Source organism: Anticarsia gemmatalis, chromosome 1 (genome assembly GCF_050436995.1).
Source record: "Anticarsia gemmatalis isolate Benzon Research Colony breed Stoneville strain chromosome 1, ilAntGemm2 primary, whole genome shotgun sequence".
Classification (NCBI taxonomy): Eukaryota; Metazoa; Arthropoda; class Insecta; order Lepidoptera; family Erebidae; genus Anticarsia; species Anticarsia gemmatalis.
In genome coordinates, this window is record NC_134745.1 from 997829 (window position 1) to 1021298 (window position 23470).

The 23470-nt window shown below is 36.1% G+C and overlaps 3 protein-coding genes and 1 long non-coding RNA gene across 4 annotated transcripts; 2 read left to right on the forward strand and 2 right to left on the reverse strand.

The window, feature by feature from the left end:
• Window positions 1–1100: 1100 nt before the first annotated feature.
• LOC142972857 (uncharacterized) lies at window positions 1101–2721 on the forward strand. The gene is made up of 3 exons (XR_012959491.1): window positions 1101–1236; window positions 2227–2403; window positions 2511–2721. It is a non-coding gene; the product is annotated as an uncharacterized LOC142972857 (long non-coding RNA).
• Window positions 2722–10963: 8242 nt separating this feature from the next.
• LOC142986412 (dnaJ protein homolog 1) lies at window positions 10964–13451 on the reverse strand. Its single transcript, XM_076134938.1, has 3 exons — window positions 13295–13451; window positions 12287–13128; window positions 10964–11928 (listed from the first exon to the last, which is right to left on the reverse strand). Exons 2-3 carry the CDS (start codon window positions 13112–13114, stop codon window positions 11695–11697), a joined length of 1062 nt encoding a protein of 353 aa, XP_075991053.1. The 5' UTR covers window positions 13115–13128; window positions 13295–13451; the 3' UTR covers window positions 10964–11694.
• Window positions 13452–14085: 634 nt separating this feature from the next.
• On the reverse strand, window positions 14086–23211 carry Atac2 (Ada2a-containing complex component 2). Its single transcript, XM_076135040.1, has 13 exons — window positions 22871–23211; window positions 22300–22437; window positions 21703–21851; window positions 21172–21264; window positions 20660–20816; window positions 20121–20259; window positions 19254–19702; window positions 18644–18731; window positions 17830–18020; window positions 17177–17295; window positions 16655–16836; window positions 15793–15873; window positions 14086–14299 (listed from the first exon to the last, which is right to left on the reverse strand). Exons 1-13 carry the CDS (start codon window positions 23128–23130, stop codon window positions 14207–14209), a joined length of 2139 nt encoding a protein of 712 aa, XP_075991155.1. The 5' UTR covers window positions 23131–23211; the 3' UTR covers window positions 14086–14206.
• Window positions 14291–15617, forward strand: Ada2a (Transcriptional adapter 2A). Its single transcript, XM_076135243.1, has one exon. The coding sequence runs from the start codon at window positions 14309–14311 to the stop codon at window positions 15593–15595; it is 1287 nt and encodes a 428-aa protein (XP_075991358.1). The 5' UTR covers window positions 14291–14308; the 3' UTR covers window positions 15596–15617.
• Window positions 23212–23470: the final 259 nt, after the last annotated feature.

Consider the following 23470-nt stretch of genomic DNA (forward strand, 5'->3'; position numbering starts at 1 on the left):
TCACTTAAATTTTAGCACTATTCTCAATTGCTCTCACAGTCAAGAATAGTCCAACTGAGCTTGATTGATATTGAGGTCATTTCAATAATACGGCGCTTAGCTTAAATAGCAGTTTATAGCTTTGACAAGCATGAAGCATGCTATAAATAGCTGACTGTTGTTTTACATAATAATATCAATTTAATTCGCGTTCTAGATAAATGGATTGTAGTAGAGAATCTGTTTTGCTTATTATTGAAATATTAGTTATGGCTGCTTTAATACCTAAAATAAAACTATGACTAAACTAAGTAGTTAAGTACTTGGGTATTTTACTGATTTCCAGTCTTGTGATTGTTAAAGAGGTTTACCATTCATCTATCATATTTTCTGTGAAGGTTCATGTTTTCCGGAACCCGTTCTGTTTTTTTTCACGAAGAAGCAAACATGGTGTGTTTGTCTTAAATAGGGAATATCTACCAATTATTTAGTTATATTTATTTTGCATCCAATACAGATTTTTTGATATCTATGCTTTCTTACTTGGATGGTGGATAATTTTGATTCCTATACGAAACAACATTTACATATTTTGATTTACTGCCTACACTAATACTTACGTTCAAGCTGTAGGTGGATACCATAAAAAGTGAGAAAGTCACTCAGTTAAAACTTTCAAGGGAGTTAAAGGAGAAAAGTAGTCATTAAATTACGTCCTAATAACTCAACCACATAGCAAAAGAAAACAATGAATTATCTTTATCATTAGCAGATAAAGGAAGCTCATAATATTGGCAGTGGCACTAGACATTATTATGTCATCCTGCCCACACCGTATCTGATGTCTATTATGTTTATTTATAACACCCACTGTGTAGCGTTGTTATTCGAACCACGAGTAAGCAATGCCAAGGACTCTAGCGCCTGATGAAAAACACATAGCAATATTCCGTAGAATACCATATTAGATGACATTTGCTATTTCATTTGATTGTTCTAGAAATTGTAAGATTTTTTATAGTCTTTGTTAATGATTATGATGATGTTACTGAAGATAACTTTTTAATGGTATTTACTTTGACCACAAAAATGATTCATATTTTTTTTGGGTAGCCAAAACATCATGGCTGCTTATTCGAAAAGGAGGTAGCAGATATTTCTATAACCAAATATTGTTAAGAAGAAATATCCGTTCCGCTTATAATATCAGTTCTAAGTATTTTAAACAAAAAAAAGGACTAAGGACCTCATTTATTGGTAAGCATCTAAGCATGTATTTTACTCATCACTACAAATAGCCTTTAAAAACACCTATTGAATCATTATAAAAAGGTTGTATTCATTTGTCACAGGAAATACGATGTGATAATTATTTAATGTTTCGTAAAAGACAGCTTGGCGCGAACATGATTCATACCTTCTTGATAAAAAGTCCCCAGATTGATGAGTCGCTTGGTAAAGTAACCTGAGCGAGATTTTTCATTCAGAATTTAGTTCGAAAGTGTAACTAACCCTCAATGAGTCAACAGTTCAATGTTGTGTAATATGATCGTATTCGTAACTCGGAACTTGGCTCATTTTGAACAGAAATACGACCCGCAAAGTATCAATGTATTATGGGTCCTTCTAATCGTACTTATTTATTCATAAATTGGAACAAAAGATTACAGTACAGACTCATTTAAAAACCAAGTTTGGTAGAAAAGAATGGCTTTTATAATCGCCGCTGACGCAGCTTCTTCACATCCTTCATCATCAAATTGTCTCAGTATTACGAGTATTTTTAATAGGTAGGTACCTACCTACATATTCTTTATTAACATCTAAAATGAGTGCAAACATAACCAACAGCTTCTAATAATAAAGTCGTTAAGAATTGGCGCCAATATTTTGTTTTGATTCCCGACTAGGTATTTACGAACACAATCGATATTAACGCCGAGACAGTTGCGTACGTGTTATTTAAAGCTTTTTATAATCATTGTTATTTGTAAACAGATTGTATAAAAACTTTTTATCTGTAAAATACTCTAGAAAGATGTTGCACGTACTACAGGTGCAATGCAATAGAAAAATCGCCACTTTCCTCATTAATATAAGCACTGATAAGGTTCGATAACTTTGTTTTATCATAAGTAGGTAGGTAGGTAATATTATCAAAAGCAGCGGAATTCTAAATAATTATAGATATAAATCAGTTGCAAATATCAATGAATCATTATTTGTAATAATAATGCACTTTTTTAGGTCAACGACCTCACCAGCCGCGTATGAACGGACGGGATGTTCCGTTCACCCCCGGACTAAATAAAAATGGCCACTGTTGACGTTTAGAAATGTCAAAAGGATGTTCGTAAATGTGGGCGCTAAAATATTTTAATGTGTTGATAATACCGCTACATATGACACTTAATGTTTTTTTAAGTAAGTATATTACGTATTGTTTTTATTTATATAAATCACGTAATCAATATTAAGCTCTAAATAAAAAAATGTACTTATATTGTTTGAACTGTCTCTGTGGTTTTCAGTTTTACAATCGATGAATGAAGTTATAAGTACAACAGCGTACCTTCCTACGTCACACAGCCAGATGAATGGAGATCGATGGATATAATAAACCTTTAGCAAATTAACCTTCATCGCCGCTAAACCATCAATCATGTTTCAAAAACGTAAGTATACAGTACAAGGATGATTCTAGACGATTAATAATTTGTATACAAACTCTGTTATCACCAAATTCACGTGTCTTGTATCAAAAAACAATCGCTTATAAAAACAGGGCTACCTATTTTAATGTAATACGTTTATTAAAATACTAGCTAACCCGCACAGCTTCGCTCATGAATTTTCAATAGAATAAAACCTTTCCTATGTCTTAAAAACAATTTCTCAAAAACAATTAGTCGAATTGGTTCAGCCGTTGTTAAGTTTAGCTCTTAGCAACACGTTTGACGATTCATTTTAATAAAACGATAGCACGGATAAAAAAGTGTTAATAATGGCCCTAATGAGTTACTGTTATAATTATAATGGGTATGTGTAAATATAGTCTACATAAAATAACTATAACTGCACGTTTGGCGCAGTGGTTTAAGCGGTCACCTCGCCGCAACAACCGGAGCGCCGCGTGTGGTGGGTTCGAATCCCACCCGGGACAAATCTTTGTGTGATGAGCACGAGTATTTGTTCTGAGCCTGGATGTTAATGTATCTATATAAGTATGTATTTAGAAGTATATAAGTATGTTTATCAGTTATTTGGTTACCATAGTACAAGCTCTGCTTAGTTTGGAATCAAATGACCGTGTGTGAGTTGTCCAATCATATTTATTTATTTATTTATTTAAAATTATTTCCGTTTATGATAAACAGCAAAACAAATATGGGTTAAATGATAAAGCTAAATAATATGACTATACGTAATGATATGATCTGCAGGTTTGAATACAATAATTTAGGCTTTAATTTTCCCATTTACTAGGTTTTACACACATAATCTGCTCTTGCTGATTACCTTAAGAATACGTACATACGTAAAATCACGCCGTCTTCTCATAGGGGTAGGTATAGACCAGAGAACGCCACTTGGACCTTGGTACTATCCTTACAAACTTCCTTTGCTTCCTTAATTTTCATACATCTTGTCATTTAGGACCACCGGTTACGAGTACTGAACTTTTTACAAGACGTCACCGATAAGATCTGTGTAATAATTAAGAATAATCTAGCAAAATATTAATACGATAGTGAATCTAATTTATGTAGAGAATTATACAGCGTGTGAGTAAACCGGTACATAGATACGAGTACATGATATTAAATACTGCTCCGACGTGATGCGTCGATGGGTGTGTCTTACAGAAATTGCACCAAAACCTATTCCAATTCTCCAAAAGTTATTTAAGCCCGTAATATGCTTTTTTCAATATAGGTATTCTGGTATGGTTTGTGAAATCTCTATCTTTAGACACGCTAGTGGCCTTTATTCACCTTATTATATCAGTTTCCTGAGTCTCTAAGAGTGGAAAGGAATCAAGGTTAAAAAACTACAAAATCTAGTTATAGGAATCCGAAAAACAGCATTATAAAAAGTTATTTTTGCCTTTACTTACACAAATTAACAAAACAATTCGGTTCTCATTTAATTCACAAATTACAATGTACGGTTTAATGAATATAACAATAACATTTAGATTGACGAAAACGAAAAATACCTCGCGCTCACGTGTAGATACACAAGCGTGCGATTACATAACAATGTAGTAATAAAATAAAATGCAGGTTTCAACCAATTTGCCTACATTAAACGTTTCTATTTGCAATATATTTTCCTCCTCGCTTATCTGTAAGTAAATAATAACGTGGAATCTAAACAAAACAAGTTAAAAACACCGTGAAAAAGTAACATTTAATTTGCATATTTTATCAAAATATTAAATCTGAAATTGTTTTAAAAAGTAATGACTCCTTACAATGCAAATCTAGGGTTACTTTATCGTCACCGGGTCTCTTACTATCTTTTTGGTTATAATAAAAGTAATAAATCAAGGAAACTATCGAAAGTGAAAGCCTGATAAAATGTTGTTAACTGTCATTTGATAATGACAAACCCTACCTAAGTAATACCAACATGCACTTTTTTAAAGGCAAAAAGGATTTGTTCATATCAGACCTCGTTTTCTTGTATTCACTCAAAGCCCTTTGTATGGTCCCCTCATTACTCGCCCCCTCACAAAGTCCTATGTTTCCGACCCTATCGCGTCCTTTCACAATGCCAAGTGCATTCTACAACCGCCGACTCGACAGCCCTATTGCACAGCACGTCAACAAATAAATCGTTGATCCAGAAGTTTCGACGGTTATCTCGAAGCACGTGCGTTATTCTGATAGTTAGAATAACAAACTTACTTTAAGCAAATGTGAACTTTAACTGCATAAACATTAAGTTAATTATTTAGTCTGCGTGCGTAAATTATAGTGTCAAAAACTTGGCGGGAGGATGCGTTGCGTTTTGGCACAAATGTCAGCGATGCGTACAACCAATGCGCTAAATGCTTCTAAGCATAAAACTATCGATATTTAATGACTTACTAAGGCAGTCTTCCTAAGGTACAACCGATATTATTAAGGTTTTTTAAATTATGATTGCATTAAAAATACTAAGTTATAATAATAAATAACCTGCCTACCTACCTTGGACTATAAATTGCTTGGAAACAGTCTACGGATAATGCATTTTGGTTAATATGTAGGTAAATATTTTTGTTTCATTAAGTAGTTACCTATAGAATGAGCTAGTAAAATAGTAATCTAGTTTTAAAAGTAGGTAGGTAGGTACTTAACTTACAAATGCATTAAAAAAACCGTTATCAAAATAAGTAATGTATGTAGGTGGCAATTAAAAGCTGTAGGTGTCTAATTGTCTATGTAATGTAAACATGCAATATAACCGGTCATTGTGTGTGGCTGGCGACAGAAGTAAAATAAATAAAAAATATCTGAAATTTTGATAACTTCGATAGGTTCTTTGTATTTATTCTGATAACGTCACGCGATGATACGGCTAAGGACAACGATATTTGGAACACACCCGTGCGTTGTATCTACTTTAGATAATTACAAGATAACCCGGACAAAAATAGAACACATTGTTTGGGAAGATTACGTTCGAAGCGTATGTTATTTTTATTTTGGTCGGGTTACGTGGAGGTTGCCGCGAAAGTACGGTTCGCGTGGCGTCGGCCGCCGGTCACGTTTTGTCGACACGTGACGTTCCAGCGCACGTGTAAGTTTTATTGGTATCTGTGTGGACACTTCTAGACGTTTACTTAATTACGGGGAAATCTCTGTTTCTATAGAGTAGATCCTGCTGTATTAATTAACTAGTTATTTGTGTTAATATTATTAAGATTGTTATGGAGTTTTCCTGAAGATATCTAAAGTAAAGGATGAATCACAGTCATTATGTCAAACAGTCATAAAAAAATAATTTTCTCGAAGTTTTACTTTCGAAAATGAAGAAGTTTCGGATTAAGTCTGATGGACAAGTAGAAATAGTTTCTGCAGAATTTCTCCATAAGGAAACAAAATACCTGCCTCAGTTTAGAAGGCACACGAAAACCATACAACACCACCAATGTCCGTCTTCATAACATTTAAACTTCCAAGTTAAACAACCAGCAGCTTTCATTAACGGTGTCCGGTGGTAACTGAAACAACAAACTGGCAACCCAACCGTCTAGAATGCTCGGCTCAGAGTCGAACCGGTTCGGGTAACTTCGAGCGACTTCGACTGTCTTCGAGTAATCTCGCGTCTTGACTGCCACGAGCGTATACCGTTACAATCCTATAAATTAAAATATTATATACTTACTCCAATTTTATCTCTTGTATATTCGAAAAAAACATACCTACATGTTAAATACATTTATGGAGCTCACGTTTTGATAACGGCAAACGGATAGACAGTCACCATCTCGATGGTTCCATACGGTTTAGAATGGCAGTCTCGATCGTTCCATATTGTTTTATTCTTCTGAAATGCTTTGCGTTGCGTATTTTAGTATAAAGATTTGTATGTTATGTGAAGGAAATTGTAATTTTTATTTATGTAAAACGGTGTTACATTAATCTGTCAAGTGAGAATAGACAAAGGCACTTTGAAATGATGCCTGTGCCTTTATTGAGTGTAGTTCTTGGTACATCTATGCCAATCTCAAAGTTTTATGCTCATTTCATGTTTATAACTCGTTAATTTGTATGCTAAGCACTTAACTGTTATTAAATAATTCAGGTACCTATACCTAAATTTATAGTGTCACATAGAATATAAGTTAATAGGTTTTGGAAACAGGTACAAAATACCTGCCTATGTTCTACGCTATTTAAACTTAGGTTTATTTATAAAACCGAGTTTTGTAATTAGTCTACTGTTACTTTAGAGTTAACTAAATGTATAAATTGTTGCAACTAGTTATCTAATACATTAATTTAAATACAATTAAAAGTCATGTTTATATAAACATGTATAAGTTAATATTGTTTCCAACAATATATTATGAATATTTATCGCTTCATCAAATGACTCATAAATATTCAACAAGTTCATTCTAGAACTTTTACTCTATTCATTTATACGTCACATCATAAGTAACAACAATCATAATTACTTCCTATAAAACTAGCAAGTTCTATGAACTCTAGTAAATAAACATCTTGCTACATTTCTACAATAAGCTAAAAAATCTAGATCAAATATTTATGAGGCAATTTAAGTCAGAAAATAAAATTGGCACACAACTAAATTCTTTTGCGTATTCTACTATACAATCTTTAAAAAGATTAATTCAAAACAATTCGAACTTTTTAGAGTGTCATTCATTAGTTCGCTCTTTTAAAAAGAAAGGTGTTTACTTTATGGAATGAGACAAAGGTAAACGGCTTTTCGCCTTTCATGCAAAGATTTAAAACAAAACCATTGTAATGGTGTGATGACGTCAAACAGTTAAAGGTCACGCGATCGACCCGTCTACCACTCCCATAATAAGAAATGGAGTTAGACGAGACAATTTCACTATTCAGCAGTTATTATTGGAATCATAACTTCCTTGAATCATTAAACATTTTTAACTATTTGTAAGTCGTCAATGATGACTAAACCCCGCATATTACGGTTAACGAAATATTTCTCGTGAATTGTCTGCTGTTCAGAGTTCAGAGTATTGATCGGCAAACACGTGTGGGTAGTGTATGCGGAGAATCTGGTAATAAATACCTCTCACACCTGCATAATAGATAGCTATTCACCTAATTACTACTTATCAGTTATTAATTCAAAAACTTTACAAGAATCTTACACGAGCCGTGTATTTTTAAATTCAATGGTAGAATAGAAAATAAACATTGGTTTGACCTCGAAATTTAAATGTCGAATGTAAACTTCCGGTTCTATATGCTGGATTTTGTAGTGGACTAGACGCCAGACAGGGCAACGGACTATAACTGAAAACTTAAAAGTTTGCGTTTGTACCGTAACTGACTAACGTGTTCATCAATTAGCACTTAGATTTATGTAGGTATTACATTTTTGATGATGTATTTATGTGCCTATAAAATAGCACAAGGTCTAAAAACTGCTAAATTGAAGGTTGAAGTCAGTCAATGTTAATTTTTTACAACATCTGTCTAGCAAGGAAGATTGTCGCTAAGGTGTTGGCTGTATGCCAAGTTTATTATATTTTTTATGTATCAAAAGGTATGCATAGGTAAATAAAGAAACAATTTATATTTTTAAGTTTGTTGCATTTTGCGGTTAATGAGTAAAATGCTTGAGTGCCATTAACCCTTTATGTGTTTTATCGTTTATCTTCGCACGTATTTGTGTTAGTTGTCGATCGTTAACCTTCTTCGTCCGTCAGGTGTTCGCAAACCATGTCAAACTTCATAAATTCAAATCTTTACCCAAAATAAACAAATAGATGACGTGATGACCTCAATGTATTTTTGGATTTTCTTGGCATTGTCATTTTCAGACGTCCAGTTTTCCGTTAAATATTGTTCGAGGAAGTCTACAACTGCATTTCGTTATTTGTATGCCAAATGTTTTGTTTTGAAGATGACGAACGTATTTCTTTGCTTTATTATAAACTGTAACTGTAAAACTACATAAGAACCAATCTTTGAGTAATAATGGTATAACAGAGCGCAATACCCCTAAAAAAAGGCGGAATGAAATGTCAAAGTAAAAGTTTAATTCACTCGAACGACTCCCACGTTATTTCGGCACTTTCTTTTAATTTATTGAATAACGAGTATCAAATAAATCGATACAGAGCCACTTAAATTGGAAATATAAGATCTCTATGTAACGTGATACGTGGCATGTGAAATCTACTTGCCGTATCACGTTTTCCTTGCACAAATGCACGGGATTATACATTTGAAATGCACATGTATTCGTACATAACGCCTTGTTGTTGTGTACATGTGTAGCATGTACTTATGTAACGTCCAACCAGCCTGCTTCATTATACAATCGACTGCAAGCCATTAAAACTAAACACGCAGTTCCTTTAGGATGATCAATATCAAGGCATTATTTTATTGTTCTTTGTTTGATTTTGAACTAAGAATAGAAAATGACAATGTTACAAGACGAAAAATTATAAAAAAAGTTAGGTATTTATGCAACTGCGGGACAAATAACTGTGCATTTTTATCTTTAATTGGGGTTAAAGTTAAAAGTACATAACGCTAATAGTCGATTCACTGGTTGAATCATCTATTCTATCGTATTTTCCTGTCCAGTCCTTGATTATAACTTGTAAAATGTGGACTAACATCCTGGTTATGTCCCTCGTGGGTGTGTCTGTTTAGCATTAAAAATGTATCATCAAATAACCACACATCAATGTCCACAGTGCTCTACATAGTCTATGTTTAAAGTTCAATATCGTCATCCTAGGTAATTGGTATTTTGGGCATAATAAGACAGCAAAACAGATATCTGGACCACTTGCTGACGCTCGTAAATAGATAATTACTAAGTTTTGTTGTCATTCGTAGAGATTTGTTGTTTCGGGATGTGAGTGGGTATTTTATCATAGCTTCCGATGACATTAAAAATTGGCGCAGACTTAACCACCTTTAATAACGTTTTACCGCTTATTAACGTAATTGTTTACAAATCCCTTACGCGTCAACGTGCAGAATCTTATAGGCCTGTCTTCCGGCAGTAAGTTAATGTATTTAATATGTAAATCGCATAAAATCAACTGTAATCACGTTGTGTGCATTTCTCCAGTGGGTGCGGGGGCGGGGTGGGCGCCGCGCGTATTTTTACTCAGTGACGTCAGACATCGCCTCGGCCTCCGCATGAACGTGCGGACATGAAAAGTACTGATGATGTAGCGGAAATTGGCGCGAAAGGGACTCGCTGTCTAATTTATTATTTTATTTATTGAAAAAGAACCTAAATAACGTCTTCATTACATTTATCACAAAATTATTACCTAACAGATGGTTAATTTACGTAACTTTTATCAATTTTCCGGTTCATTTTATTATTGGTCAAAGCAGGAATAGTTTGCCGAAATTTAATTGATCTCCAAACTGAAGGGTACCTAATTTTGTTATTCAATATTCTCATCCTATTTATAATATTACTGGGGAAATTAAGATTTATTTAAAATAAAACTATCTCGCTATTTTCATAGCTCAACTCGCCGTCAAGGTGGCCATGTCCAAAGATTACAAACAGCTGTTAACACAACTAAAGTCCTGCTCAGCGTTCCACTTACACGACCTTCTCATCGATTATTATAGCACTAAAAATATCTTACTGAATTGAACCTAAAATGGTTTTTGGGGCTAAATGAGATGAGATCACTATGCCGCCTGGCCAAGACGGCCGAAAACTGGTCCACTACTGCACAATCACAAATAGTCGTTACGTGCGCTGTCTTTTGTGCTCGTACAATGAATAGTCGTGACTTTCCTTATAGAGTGTTCACTATTTTGGCAAACACTTCTATTGTTGTGCATTGTTACATACGCGTGGCTAATGCCAGACAGATTTGACGAGGAAATAGCCAGGCTCTTCCTCTTGTGACGTCAAGATACTCGGGAATTTCGAGTCATTATCTTATCATTTTATCTCAATATAGATAAAGATGTTTCAATTAGGTATAGGTGTAAATAATTTAGGTGTGTATCAGTAAACAGGGAATCCCCCTCCAGTCGTACGAAAGAACAGAAGGCAGTAATTCTTGGAACAGATGAATGACTGATAGACAAGCTTCTTAGCTAATCCACGTCTAATGTATTCGACGTTATGTATTAGAATGAGTCTCGTAAGTTCTGCGGCTACACGTGATGATCGTTTTGTAAGCATGCCGCACGTGGGCCGTCATAAACTTGACATTTATCTGATTACGTAACGTTCTCGACTACTATTCACACCAGTTCAATGAAACAAAAACTTATGTTTATAGTATTTTGTTTATTAGTCATTTTTAACAGCAATTATAAGTGATAAGTTAAATTGTCACTTTCATGTCACTACACAACTAATACAACACTTGAACTTTCACTGTTCCGAAACATAGTTCGCTATTCACTAATCACAAACTAGATTTCAAGAACACTCAAATCGAAATTGCCAATTCCAAGTTTCCACCGAAACTTAAAACTTACAATAACTGTCCTGGCATATTTACAATACAAAATATTTACAACTTAAATCAGAATTAAATACAAACACATCAGTCTCTCGTAGTGCTCCGTACTAAAACGCATGGAGTCTACCCAATCAAACTAAATTTGGCTAGCCATACACACCGGTATTACAGTCAGTAACGTAATTAGGCAACATAAATGAGTGAGTTCCTACACTAGTAGGAATGTCCCATCACTAGTTTTGAGCATATAAACTAGATGGTACTGACAGATCTTACTGGGAACTTCTACAACTCACACTACCAAAACAAGCTTTTAACATATTTGAGTCTTGGCAATTTAAACATAACTAACATAAATGACTTAGATGCTAATTGAATATAATGCTAGCATCACAGGAGTTTGACAGAGTCATACCAAAGGCCTAATCAGTATGGCTCCATCACACACCTACACTTGAGATCAGACAAGTCCTGTCAGAACCAGCTCTATTATACACTTAAATCTGTACTAATGAGATATCCAGTCTGTTAATTTAGTTGGGTAGAGTGTCCATGAGAATTTCTTTCACATTTGTATTCAAACGGTCAGGGAACTTGATGTCGAATGCAACAAGTAAGTCTCCTTTCCTGGTGGGCTCCTTGGGTAATGGTAGCCCATAGCCTGGGAACCTCTTCACTGTGTGTGGTTTCACCACCTCAGCTTGGAGGTTGACAGTCAGCTTCTCTCCTGACATTGTTGGTACTTCAATAATAGTGCCACAAAGTGCCTGCAACAAAGAAAACACATGGTTAGTTATCATGTCAACATGACTCATCTCAAGAGGGCAACAGAGTCAACTCAAAGGTTACAACCACAATGTATGGTTAAAACAATTTCATAGTGAAAGTGACTAAATATTATTACTAACAAACACCACTGTTCATTTAATAATTTATTTAGGTAGTAATATGTGTGTAAATGAGGACAATGAACTAAGTATGATATCTATGAAGGTTAAGAACACAGCAGATCTAGAACTTCTTAGAGTATTCTAGAACAAGACTTGTGTCACATTTAATTAATAGTTGCTTCAAATATCAACAATTAAATGTAAACATAAACAGTAACTTCAAACAGATGCTTACCTGTTTTAGTGAGACCTTGGCTGTGTATCTGATGTCACTGCCTTCCCTCTTGAAAAGCGAGTGAGGCTTGTCTCTGATGATGAACACGATGTCCGCGGGAATCTTGTTGCGTCCTTGATCACCCTCCTTTTGGAATGTGATCTTCGTGCCAGCCTTCCAGCCAGGCTTCACATGAATTGTCAGCACTTTGTCTTCTTTCTTCGATGTGCCGTCAGGTTGTAACACACGGCGTGAAATCTTCATTTTCTTGACGCAACCGCGGGCGATGTCCTCCAGTGACACGTACAGATCGTGCTCGATGGGCGGGTCCTGAGTTTTTTCTTTCCGGCTGGGGGATCCGTGGAAATTGAAACTGTGGCTGCGGAACGCACCTCCGGGTCCTCCTGGCCTTGCTGTACCCATGCCCATGTTAGCAAACGGATCCATATCGACGTCCATGTCGCGGTCGAAGAACATGTTCGGACCTCCACCTCCGCCATTCAGGTCGAAGAACGCCTGGAATGGGCTTGCCGAGCCGAAGAACTGAGCGAACGTCGCCCTCGGGTCACCATGGAATGTGTACGAGAACGACTGGCCGCCACCTGGACCATTGTGAGATCCCATTCCTCCCTTGAGTCCCTCCTCGCCGTGCGCATCGTAGATCTCACGCTTCTTCTTATCTGACAACACTTCGTACGCTTCAGCTACTTCTTTGAACCTCTCCTCAGCTCCAGGCGCCTTATTTTTGTCCGGGTGGTACTTCAACGCCAGCTTGCGGTACGCTTTCTTTATGTCGTCATCAGACGCGCCTTTAGCTATTCCTAATATTTTATAGTAGTCTTTTCCCATATTGATGACTTATCCTAGAACAAAAAAAATAATTCCCGTTAGCCTTTGCGTCTGACACCATTTTTGGTGATGTAGAGCGATCATCCGCACCACATAAAAATTAAGTTTTCCAATAATTATAGACAGCAAGAAACAAACTAAATACACAGAAATGAAGTACAAATATTAAGGCACACTTACCTAGTCAAAACAAGCTTAAAATATAGTCCAATTTGTAGAAATTAACGAAATTCTTGAATATTCACACACTACACTACTTTACACTTCACAGCAGCACATTCACGTTTGAATGAAACGCAGCGCCTCCGCTGCGGCAAAATATATACATTAAAACGTCTAGAACGTTCTAGGGCCTTCACCCTCTGCTAAAGCGAGACAAAAGCTTGAACGTGCCTAGCACATTCACATTTGTCAGAAAGAGATGAAAATAATTTTCATTGTTCAGAATCGCAGGAAAGTACTAGAGTTCACGTCATTTATCACGTTCCGATTGAGGAGAACAGTTCGTTCTCTACAGCAAGAATCATTATTGACGTTTTTGTTTTTGTTGACACTTATAGGTTTCTGTACGAAATAGGTTAAATACATAAATAATATAATAGTTTTGTTGTGAATCGCGTGAAATACTATTAAGTACTGTAAATACTTTTATTTATTTCACCATTATTCATTTTTATTATTAGTTTCAATAGCTTAAATAAAATTTCGAGTTTTGTTTCTAGAAACATCTTAGTCAGTCAAGAGTCCAGCCCCTATGTCTGTCTTAGAAAATTGCTCGAACTCTTAAAGTTTATACTTTATGTAATACTACACTATGCACTTCACGTAAATGTTAACACAGTTTTATAAGAAATCCCTCGTTTTCGAAAAAAACTTGGCTATCTTGTTTTTTTTTTGCAAATGCAACATTTGTACAGGAATATTACTGCTGGCAACGTAATATTACTTCTATACAATTGATTAGTTTGACACTGAGTACACTGACAGCTGTTGTTAACCAATATCAAATACGGTGGAATGTTTTTTGAAATAAGTTGTAATTTTTGTAACTGTCTAAATAAAAGTCATACAAATTCTAACTGCAGCGTTTATTTATCTTACAAGTCTGAGAAATAGTGCGTGTCGACAACCTTTATATTCTATGTCGTAGTACTTTTCGTAGAAGTCTTGTATGAGTTCCTCGACCTGTGAACAATGTCCAATGATATACTCCAGAGTAAATGTGATTCATGCAGTGAAATAGCACATGAACCGTTTATAGAATGTGTCGAATGCGATGCTAACTTGTGTACAGCATGTTTCGCGTCCGGAAGGGAAGTAAATTCTCACAAAAATGACCACAAGTACGCCGTTAGACGAAACGATTTTCCGCTATTTGACAACTGTAATTGGTCCGCTAAGGAAGAATGCAAATTGCTATCGGCTCTATCGACATATGGTTTCGGCAACTGGGAAGAAATATCCAAAAGTGTACACACACGATCGAAACTCGAATGTCAGGAACACTATAAAAAGTATTACATAGAAAATGTTCAGTACAAAGAATTGAAACTACTTCCTGAAACAGAACAGTCTTTGTTTCCGAAACCAGTCATACCATATTTGTACAACACAGATATATGCACTAACCCACCAAGAAATAACAATTCAGATCAACATCTGGCTGGATACAATGCTTACAGATCTGAATTTGAACTCAGTTATGATCATAATGCAGAGAGCATTTTTAGTATAGAGGACAGTTATTCAGATGATGATGATGACTGTATGGAGTCACTAAAAGTGTCTCTGGTCAGCGCTTTAAACACAAGACTGAGAGAAAGAAGAAGAAGGTATAAAATAATCCAAAATCATGGATTAATAATGCCAAATAAATTAATTTCATGGCTGCAGAAATTTGACTCGACATTAACAAGACAGAAGTCTGAGAGGCTGCTCTCTTTTATGCAGTTTATGACTGGAATGCAATTTGATGCATTTATGGAGTCCATAAGTTTAGAATATGAACTTATGCAGAGGATTTCGAGGTTGTCAGAGTACCGTAAGAATGGTATCCGGACACTTTATGCAGCAAAGTTATACAAGCAGCTGAAGAAGGAAAATGATTTGATAGTTAAGGAGCAGAAATACTCCACAAGTGTAATGTCCAAGAAATTTGACAGTCAGTCACCTGTGAAACATGTACAAATGTTTGGCAAGAACAATCAGTTGTTGAAGTATAAACGCACATCAATGCCGTTGGAAATTGTTGATTTACCAGGGTTCAACCGTCTCACAGAAGCTGAGAAAGTACTCTGTTCTAATTTAAGACTGATACCAGAAAACTACTTAGAGATTAAGCAGCAACTTGTAACACAAAACAGTAAGATGGGCTTCCTCCGCTTGCTTGATGCAAGGAGGATAGTCAAAATAGATGTGAACAAAACTAGGAAGATTTATGATTATTTGTTATATGAAGGCTTTATTAGTAAACCACAGTGAATAAACAACTTTTTTTACAGAATAAGTTGTTATTATTTTACCTGTACTTGTTTTGAGCTTATCTCCAATGGTGGGACTGCACTGGGTTATTTGTAATTGTGTGTGAGCCAAGTTTGCATAGCGAAGTGAGGTCACACCACAATATACTGTAGTAATCATATTAAATAATTACGTCTATAAACATACTATATACTTACTTTGAAACCAAACTTCTGATACAGAAATATGGCAGGGTTTGTTGGTGATACATGTAGAGTTACATCTTGACCTGTGCAAGTCTGAAACAACAAATATTTTAATGTTTGGTCACAACAACCATGCAGACAACAACCAGCAACCATTGTGATAAAACCTAGCATTTATTGAATTTTTTGCGCATTTCTTGCAGAGTTCAAGGTCTCTAACCGCACTCGGCCAGCGTGTTGGATTCAAAGCCTAAACCCTCCCTCAAAACGACCATTGCCCAGCAGTGGGACAGTAAAAAAATGTAAACTGTATAAAAGTCTTTGAATTTCTACAATGTTCGAGCATCAAACAGGTGCTAAGTGTAGTCGCGTGCCGCTTATCATTACTTATGACGACACGTGACGACTGGCGATAATTGCTATCATTTATCAATGAGTAGGTAGACTAGTAAATCACCGCATTATGACTGGTCTTTTTTCTAATCACTACCTACTATTTAGGGCGGGGATCGTGGGTTCGATTTTTACATTTGTTACATTCCAAAATTGTTGTTTTGTGTTGTTGGAATTGACCAAAATAATTTCTTAGCATGTGCATGCTAAATGCATATGTGCTACTTTAGCATGCGCATGTGCATGCTAAATGCATATGTGCTACTTTAGCATGCACATGTGCATGCTAAAGTTCATCACGATCCGTCCAGTGGTTTGGGCTGTGTGTTGAATGATCACTATCAGAGTCAGTCACCTTTGAGAATATATATTTTTTTACAATTCCTGCACTAAGAATTGCTCTTGTGTCGCGGGGATTTTTACTAACATACAAACAACGGACATAAAGTACAACCAGATGAAAACAGATATATTTAGATACCTGTAGCAAGTGGTAGAGCATGAAGGTGGCGATCTTGGCGTTCCTCCACTCGGGCCTGGTGAGCACGAAGGACACGTAGGCGTCGCTGTGCGCGGCGCGCGGCACGAGGAAGGCGCACGCCACCACGAGGCGCCCGTACGTCACCACGCAGCTGAACTCCGGGTACTGCAGCGCTTCCGTCACTAATGAACAAACATCATAATCAGCCTAACCTTTCTTTCAACTAAGTTGGAGTCCGACTCCCAGTCTCATGGGATACACCTGGAGAGTATTTTTCACGGAGCGACTGTCTTTCGGACCTCCACAATGCAGTAACCTGGGTTATAACACTGTACCTGTACTCTTCGATAAGACTGGTTGTCAGACTTTCAAGCTTTTGACTACTGTTAACGACTGTCAAAGATCTTTGAAAATGACAGCTAGGTCTCACAATTTAACGTGCCTTTCGAGACACGTATAAGCTCGATATGTCAACAAAGGCACTGAACAATTTTCTAAGTAGGTTAAGTCTGTATAACTCACAGTCAATCCCAGGCCAGAAGAACTGTGCACACAGGTTGTTGACAGCTGCGATGTGTTGTGGACGTACGTACGAGTAGTCCAGTGTGGCGCGGGGAGGTGGACTGTAGTCTTTTATATGTCTGTGAACGAATATAGACTGTGTAAGGAATTAAAGAGTGCTTCCGTAGTCCAGTAGCGCAATTCTGTATAGTCTGTACTGTCGAGTATCGACAGATCGACCATCAGCCGGTAGTCGGTAGTCGATAGTGGTAGAGAACCGAGCTACAGGTGTATTAGTGTGCTGATCGCGAGGTCTTAGGCTCGGTAGCAATAAATAGTCCAAGTCTAGAGTTCGATTCCTCAGTCGCGAAAAGCAACTTTTAAACCTATTAAGGACAGTGCTTAAGCCTTTCATTTTGGTTAGGGAGTTGGTTTAACATTATTATAAAAAACAAAATGTCTTTTTTATGAAATACAGCCTGGTGACAGACAGACAGACTAGTCTCAGAAATCATTGTACCGGCTTTATTATTTCGGTACGGCACCCTTAAAATTAGAATTTATGGAATTTTGCGTCGTACATAAGCGTGGAAATATCTACTTGAGTTCTTCGATAAGATTCTAAATTACACCTTTTTCAACAATAATAAAGTTTAAAATGTTCAATTTCTTACTTGTTAGTTTTTCTAAGTAGTTCATCCATGAGTTTCAACCAGGTCGGCGTGGACTCTGCGTCTCTCCGTATGTACGGCTTGAGGGTGACGCCCGAGTATGGCGACTGGAAGGGCGTGGGTTCGATGTGCGAGAGAAGTAGCGTGCCATAGTTGGTACTCGCTATTGTGCCGCACAGATTGTCTATTAAATACTGTAGAAAGATGACATATAATTAAAATGTTGATTAATATAATAAATAAAAGTTTCCCTGGTAAAATATACTAAAAATAAATAAAATTTCTTGCGTCGCAAGGACTTTTACAAACATAAAAACAATGGACACGAAGTACAATCCATACTAATATTATAAATGCGAAAGTAACTCTGTCTGTCTGTCTGTCTGTCTGCTACTCAATCACGCCTAAACTACTGAACCAATTTGCATGAAATTTGGTATGGAGATATTTTGATACCCGAGAAAGGACATAGGCTACTTTTTACCCCGGGAAAATGACGCATTTCCCGGGAAAATTCAGGTGGCGAACGAAATCGCGAATATTCAAAATTATAAGGACTTTGAATTAACAAAAGTCTGTTGTCATGGCAACTGTTTTAATGGCGGATATGCCTTAGCGCGACTTCGTTATATTATGAGATATAAATAATTTTGAGAATATTTTTCGTGAAAAATCATCACGCTACGACCAATTGGACCAGAGTAACAGTAAAAAGTGTTACAAAAACGTGGAAAATTCTGACCCATTCTCTCTTATGTGACGCAAGCGAAGTTGCGCGGGTCAGCTAGTCACTAATAAAATAAAGAGTAATACTTACAGATCTTTGGAACCTGTCCAAAACTCTTTCTGAATTTATAACGACTCTTGGATCCTCTGTAATATATCCACCTAGTAATTTTACAGCTCTGAAACAAACAACAAATTAGAAACAATGAAATCACATAATATACTTTAAATACATACATAATATTATGCCTGGTTATACCCATAAGTTTAGGCAAAGGTGTATGAAATATGCTCACTTTTTCGCTGTTAAAAATGTTAGTCCCATGTAATAGGACTTTTATGTAAAATATTCCATGTATTTTTGCACTTACTTTCCGACAGCTAAATGCATAGCCTGTATGATGCATGCACAATGTATCTAAGCCAATCTAGGGTATACAATTAGAAATGCCGTATGTCTCAAATACACTAATGGCCAGTTTCACAAATTGTGAATAAGTCATCATCATCAAATCTAGTTTATCAACTAGATTTTTAACAGTAGTTTTTACGCATTTACTATCATCTATATCACTTTATCTAGCAGATAGTCTGCCTGACAGTTCTCCATAAGCCGTGAAACTCGCACTCAATGTTGTATACCTCCACCTCACCTTGCATACAAGACTGTTTACTAAGTAGGTACTAAAGAACTAACTTACTTATCCAAATCAAATAACGGCAAATGCTTATGCCTCTTCAACCGTCGTAACGCAAGTTTCGCCTTCAATCTACACAAATAAGCTTTTTTATTGGGCTCCTTAACTTTAGGTATCATATTCTCGATCTTTTTTAATAACTGTATTTCTTCATATTGCGACATTTCTATCACATCTGGTTCCGCTTTTGGTAGTACCTCTTCCCAAGGAAGATCTATAGAGTTTAGTTCGTTAGAGAATAGAGACTCGCGTCTTATAGGCTTGTCTTCAACAGGAGGTTTCTTTGGCTTGTCGAAGGTCTTGCGAGGGTCCTGGTCGGTGTCATGGCCGCTCCGAGAGTCTGAATCGTAGTATAACATCGATTGCTGGAAGGAGTGAATACTTGAAGAGTCGCTTTGTTGAAATACTTTGTTTAGTGGAGAACTTTCCGTGTATTCGTCAAGTTGTTGCCCCTGGAAATAAGTTAATATTATATTAGTACCATTAAAATCTTGAACTAGACGAAAAGTATTACTTGTATCATTTTTATTACTTGGTGGGACATTGAACCAACGACTGGCAAGTGCTTTATCTAGGTCTTAGACCCAAATGTCACAATCACTAAGGTATTTGTTGCAGAAAATCTTTTTAGGGTTCGTTACACACAAAGAGTAGAAACACACATGGTGTATATCTATTGCCGATGTAATAACAAATACTAAAAAAAGATATGTTTTTTTTCGTTTTTCAAATAATGGTACGTAACCCTTCGTGAGCGAGTCAAACTTGCACTCAGGCGGTTTTATTTATAATCAATCGAAAATTAGAATAAAATAAATTAAAAAAGAAGTATTTTTTTCCTAATATATAGTTTTAGAATGGGATAAGTACCTGTGAACAAACGCCAGTGTTGTTAGGTGCGAAGTCGAAGCCACGGAACTCCATGTGTGCGTTCCACGAGTACGTGCAGTCCTTCGGCGTCAACATGCTTAGTGACTCCTCTAGAGTACTCTCTGATCCTAAGTCATTCCTGCAAAATAAAAATTCATAATATCACGTTATCATTACATCCCGACGCAACAACAGGTATTGCGTCAGCAGGCACAATTGTATCGCCAGGTTGTGTCTGATTCCCACTCGGAACAAATATTTGTGCGATCCACAACTAGTTGTCTTGGCTCACCGCCACATAAGAGCAAGTTCTAAGTGCCGTTGTTGTCTTTTATGTCTTAAAAAAACTAAATGCTAAGATGTGTATGAACTTTTTTCTAATACAGAACGTCTTTTCTAATATACATTACAAAATACCAATTTATTAGTACTTTGCCTAATCCGGGAAGTGTACCCGTGACATCGTCATCAGCTGTTGTATACACAACCGACCGTGCCACAAGCAGTATTAATAGTATGTATTTTTATGTAATTATTACCTGCTATCAGAGTCCAGCTGGTCATAGTAGGAAGCGCTTGAAATGCCACTGAGCTCATCAGAGTCCACTCGCCTCTTCTTGCACGGGACCGGATCGGAAGAGGTTTGTAATACGTGCGGCGGACTGTTGCATTCATCGGTTATAAGATCTTTGTAACCTGAGAGATAAAAGTTGGTTTTACGTTTCATTGCCAAAGTAATGTTAAGGGGAATCCAATGAAAGATCGGAAAATTGGTCGCCATTTTACGCATGTTTTGTGATAATAATATGCTTTGTCCAAATTTAAACAAAGATAATAAAAAAAATGAAATCAAAACTTTTGTATCTCTAACATTATCCTGGGATTAACAAAGTATGGATTTAATAAAATTCACTGTCATTTTTAACAGAAACGTGTCTATATTTATGATACCTGGTCATGCTCAGCAGCTTCTCGCGTTTAAGAAGATAACTGTGAAAGATCTCAGAATTTTTTCCAAATCAACCTACAAAACTTTCATTGTCTTACTTACCCATTTCAGTAACTTTCATGAGGAAGAGATTCTTGTCTATAGACATTTGGTTGCGCGGCCGCACCTTAGGCTTATCTCGCGCTATTTCTTGTACTGAAAGAAAAAATAGGTCTTAGTAAAATGTGATGAAGCATAATTGAAATTATTTTTGTAAAAAACAAACTAGTATATTAACATATCTCGCTCTTTCTTAAGTTTGGATATTGTATACCTCTGCCAGCTTATTAATTGAATGACTCGCGCAACTTTGCTTGCGTCACATAAGGGAATGGGTCAAAATTTTCCCCGTTCTTATAACATTTTATATTGGTACTCTGCTCCTATTGGTCGTAGCGTGATGATATATAGCCTATAGCCTTTCTAGATAAATAGGCTATCTATCACTGAAATAATTTTTCAAATTGCACCCGTAGTTCCTGAGATTAGCGAGTTCAAACCAACAAACAAACTTTTCAGCTTTATAATATTAGTATAGATTATTATATAAAAATAATCTCATTGATTTATAAATAAATTAGAGTAAATACTCACTAATATGTGCAGCTACAGCAGGTGAGAAGTTATGCAGTAGTTTCCACCAGCCAGTCTCCCCGAGCACCACGGAGCCAGACTGGAAGAACAGCTTGTTGTATACTGATAGCACTCCTGCTATTGTACCCACCCAGTTCTTTTTCTGTTTACTGGAATATGAAAAAAGGAGTCATGATTGTTAAGTGATATAAGTGATTGTGCACAAAAACCAGGGCTAATGCCATAATCAAGATAATCATTATTTGGCTTGACAAATATCATTCCAACCATCATTTCCATTCATCATCATTTCATAGCAGAGACAATTTAAACCTGGAAAGAAAAATTTTAAACCTGGATGGTTTAAATTTGTGGTAGGCAACTTTGTATTGCTATTCTGTAAAAATTAGAGGTCCATTACCTACTTTACTCTTGTAAGAAAGAGGTACCCTCTCAACTTAAAGGTAAAATAAGTTTAATGTTACAGAGTTCCAGAAAGGATGTAATTATGCCAATAAGACCAGATCAATAGTCTCTGCAATGAAACTCCAAGAATAAATATATATTGTCCACATTTAAATCATTATTTTCTTAACTATAATTTAATTATAAACTTACGCTTGTGTCCCGAACAGTGACTGCCAGTTTCTATCAATGAATGCACAAATGTGGGTCTTGTAGTGAAAGTAGCCATGGTTGCTGATGCCATACGAGTGCATGTTCAGGTGGTGTAGAGTCAGGTGGATCACATTTACCCTGGAAGTAGAGACAAACATGTTGGTAATAGATATTCTATTTTTTTTTATTATGGAGTGCCTTTACTATACCAGAGGGCAGAGAGTTACATGTACTTTTTTCTTTTTTTTTTTATAAATACATCTCTGCACTAAGAATTGATATAATACACTGATTTACTTTAAAACCGAAACCTATTATTTTGTTTATGTACTTAATTTTTGCTTGAATTTTGGTTCATTAAATATTATTACATTATTTTAAATGCTGAAGAAATTAAGTAATATAATTATGGTGTTCTGAAGTACCTTCTTTAGTAAAAGCTATATAGATTATACTAAACTGTAATGAAATAACGAATAAAAAATAGTAAACAAATTATTATAGCGTTTATATTTGTTGTTTGACACAGTACTACTGGTTTTTAGTTGTAAGTAAGAGCGTCTTTACTTACCAAGGGAATCTATTCCTAGCAATAGACTCCTTTTTATCAGGAGAGCAGTCTTCGCAAGTAAAATCAAAGAAAACATCGCAGGCAAAGTCACCGGGCGTCCCAGGTCTTCGGAGGCAGGACAGATGTACAAAACAAATACAACTTTCACATATTAACCCCGGCCTGTCCTGTTTGTTCTCCGCTTCGTTGCAATATTTACATGTGGTCGACATAACGCCGATAAGTGATTCTTGTAAACAAACATCGTTTTCGGCCTCCATGGTAACTTTAACCTCAAATTGGAAATGTCATTAATGTCATGGCCAGCTGTCAGATTGACGTTTGTTATCTTTGGTTAGGGTCGTCACTAATCGTTAGGGATGGCACTGAAGGAAACGTAATATTATTGATATTCTATTTTGATTTTATGGAGGATATACCTTTGATTAGTAATGTGTTTATAGTATTTTCTCGAGCAATTAAAGCGCGTGAAAGGCCTGACCTCACCAATATATTGGCCGATTAGCAAGGAAGAGAGAGAGAGTTGGGAAGAATTAGCTAAATGGTTAAATCTATGTTCCCCATAATGGCAGTAACACTACAACAAATAGGGCAGACATT

Bases quoted from the DNA above. Each gene is read 5' to 3' on its own strand.
- LOC142986412 (XM_076134938.1), bottom strand. From the start codon at position 13,114: ATGGGAAAAGACTACTATAAAATATTAGGAATAGCTAAAGGCGCGTCT. The intron at 11,929-12,286 runs GTAAGCATCTGT...TCTTTGTTGCAG, and splicing joins CCAAGGTCTCACTAAAACAG to GCACTTTGTGGCACTATTAT.
- Ada2a (XM_076135243.1), top strand. From the start codon at position 14,309: ATGTCCAATGATATACTCCAGAGTAAATGTGATTCATGCAGTGAAATA.
- Atac2 (XM_076135040.1), bottom strand. From the start codon at position 23,130: ATGGAGGCCGAAAACGATGTTTGTTTACAAGAATCACTTATCGGCGTT. The intron at 21,852-22,299 runs GTAAGTTTATAA...TTCATATTCCAG, and splicing joins TCACTGTTCGGGACACAAGC to TAAACAGAAAAAGAACTGGG. The intron at 14,300-15,792 runs GTAAGTATATAG...CATTGTTCACAG, and splicing joins ATCAGAAGTTTGGTTTCAAA to GTCGAGGAACTCATACAAGA.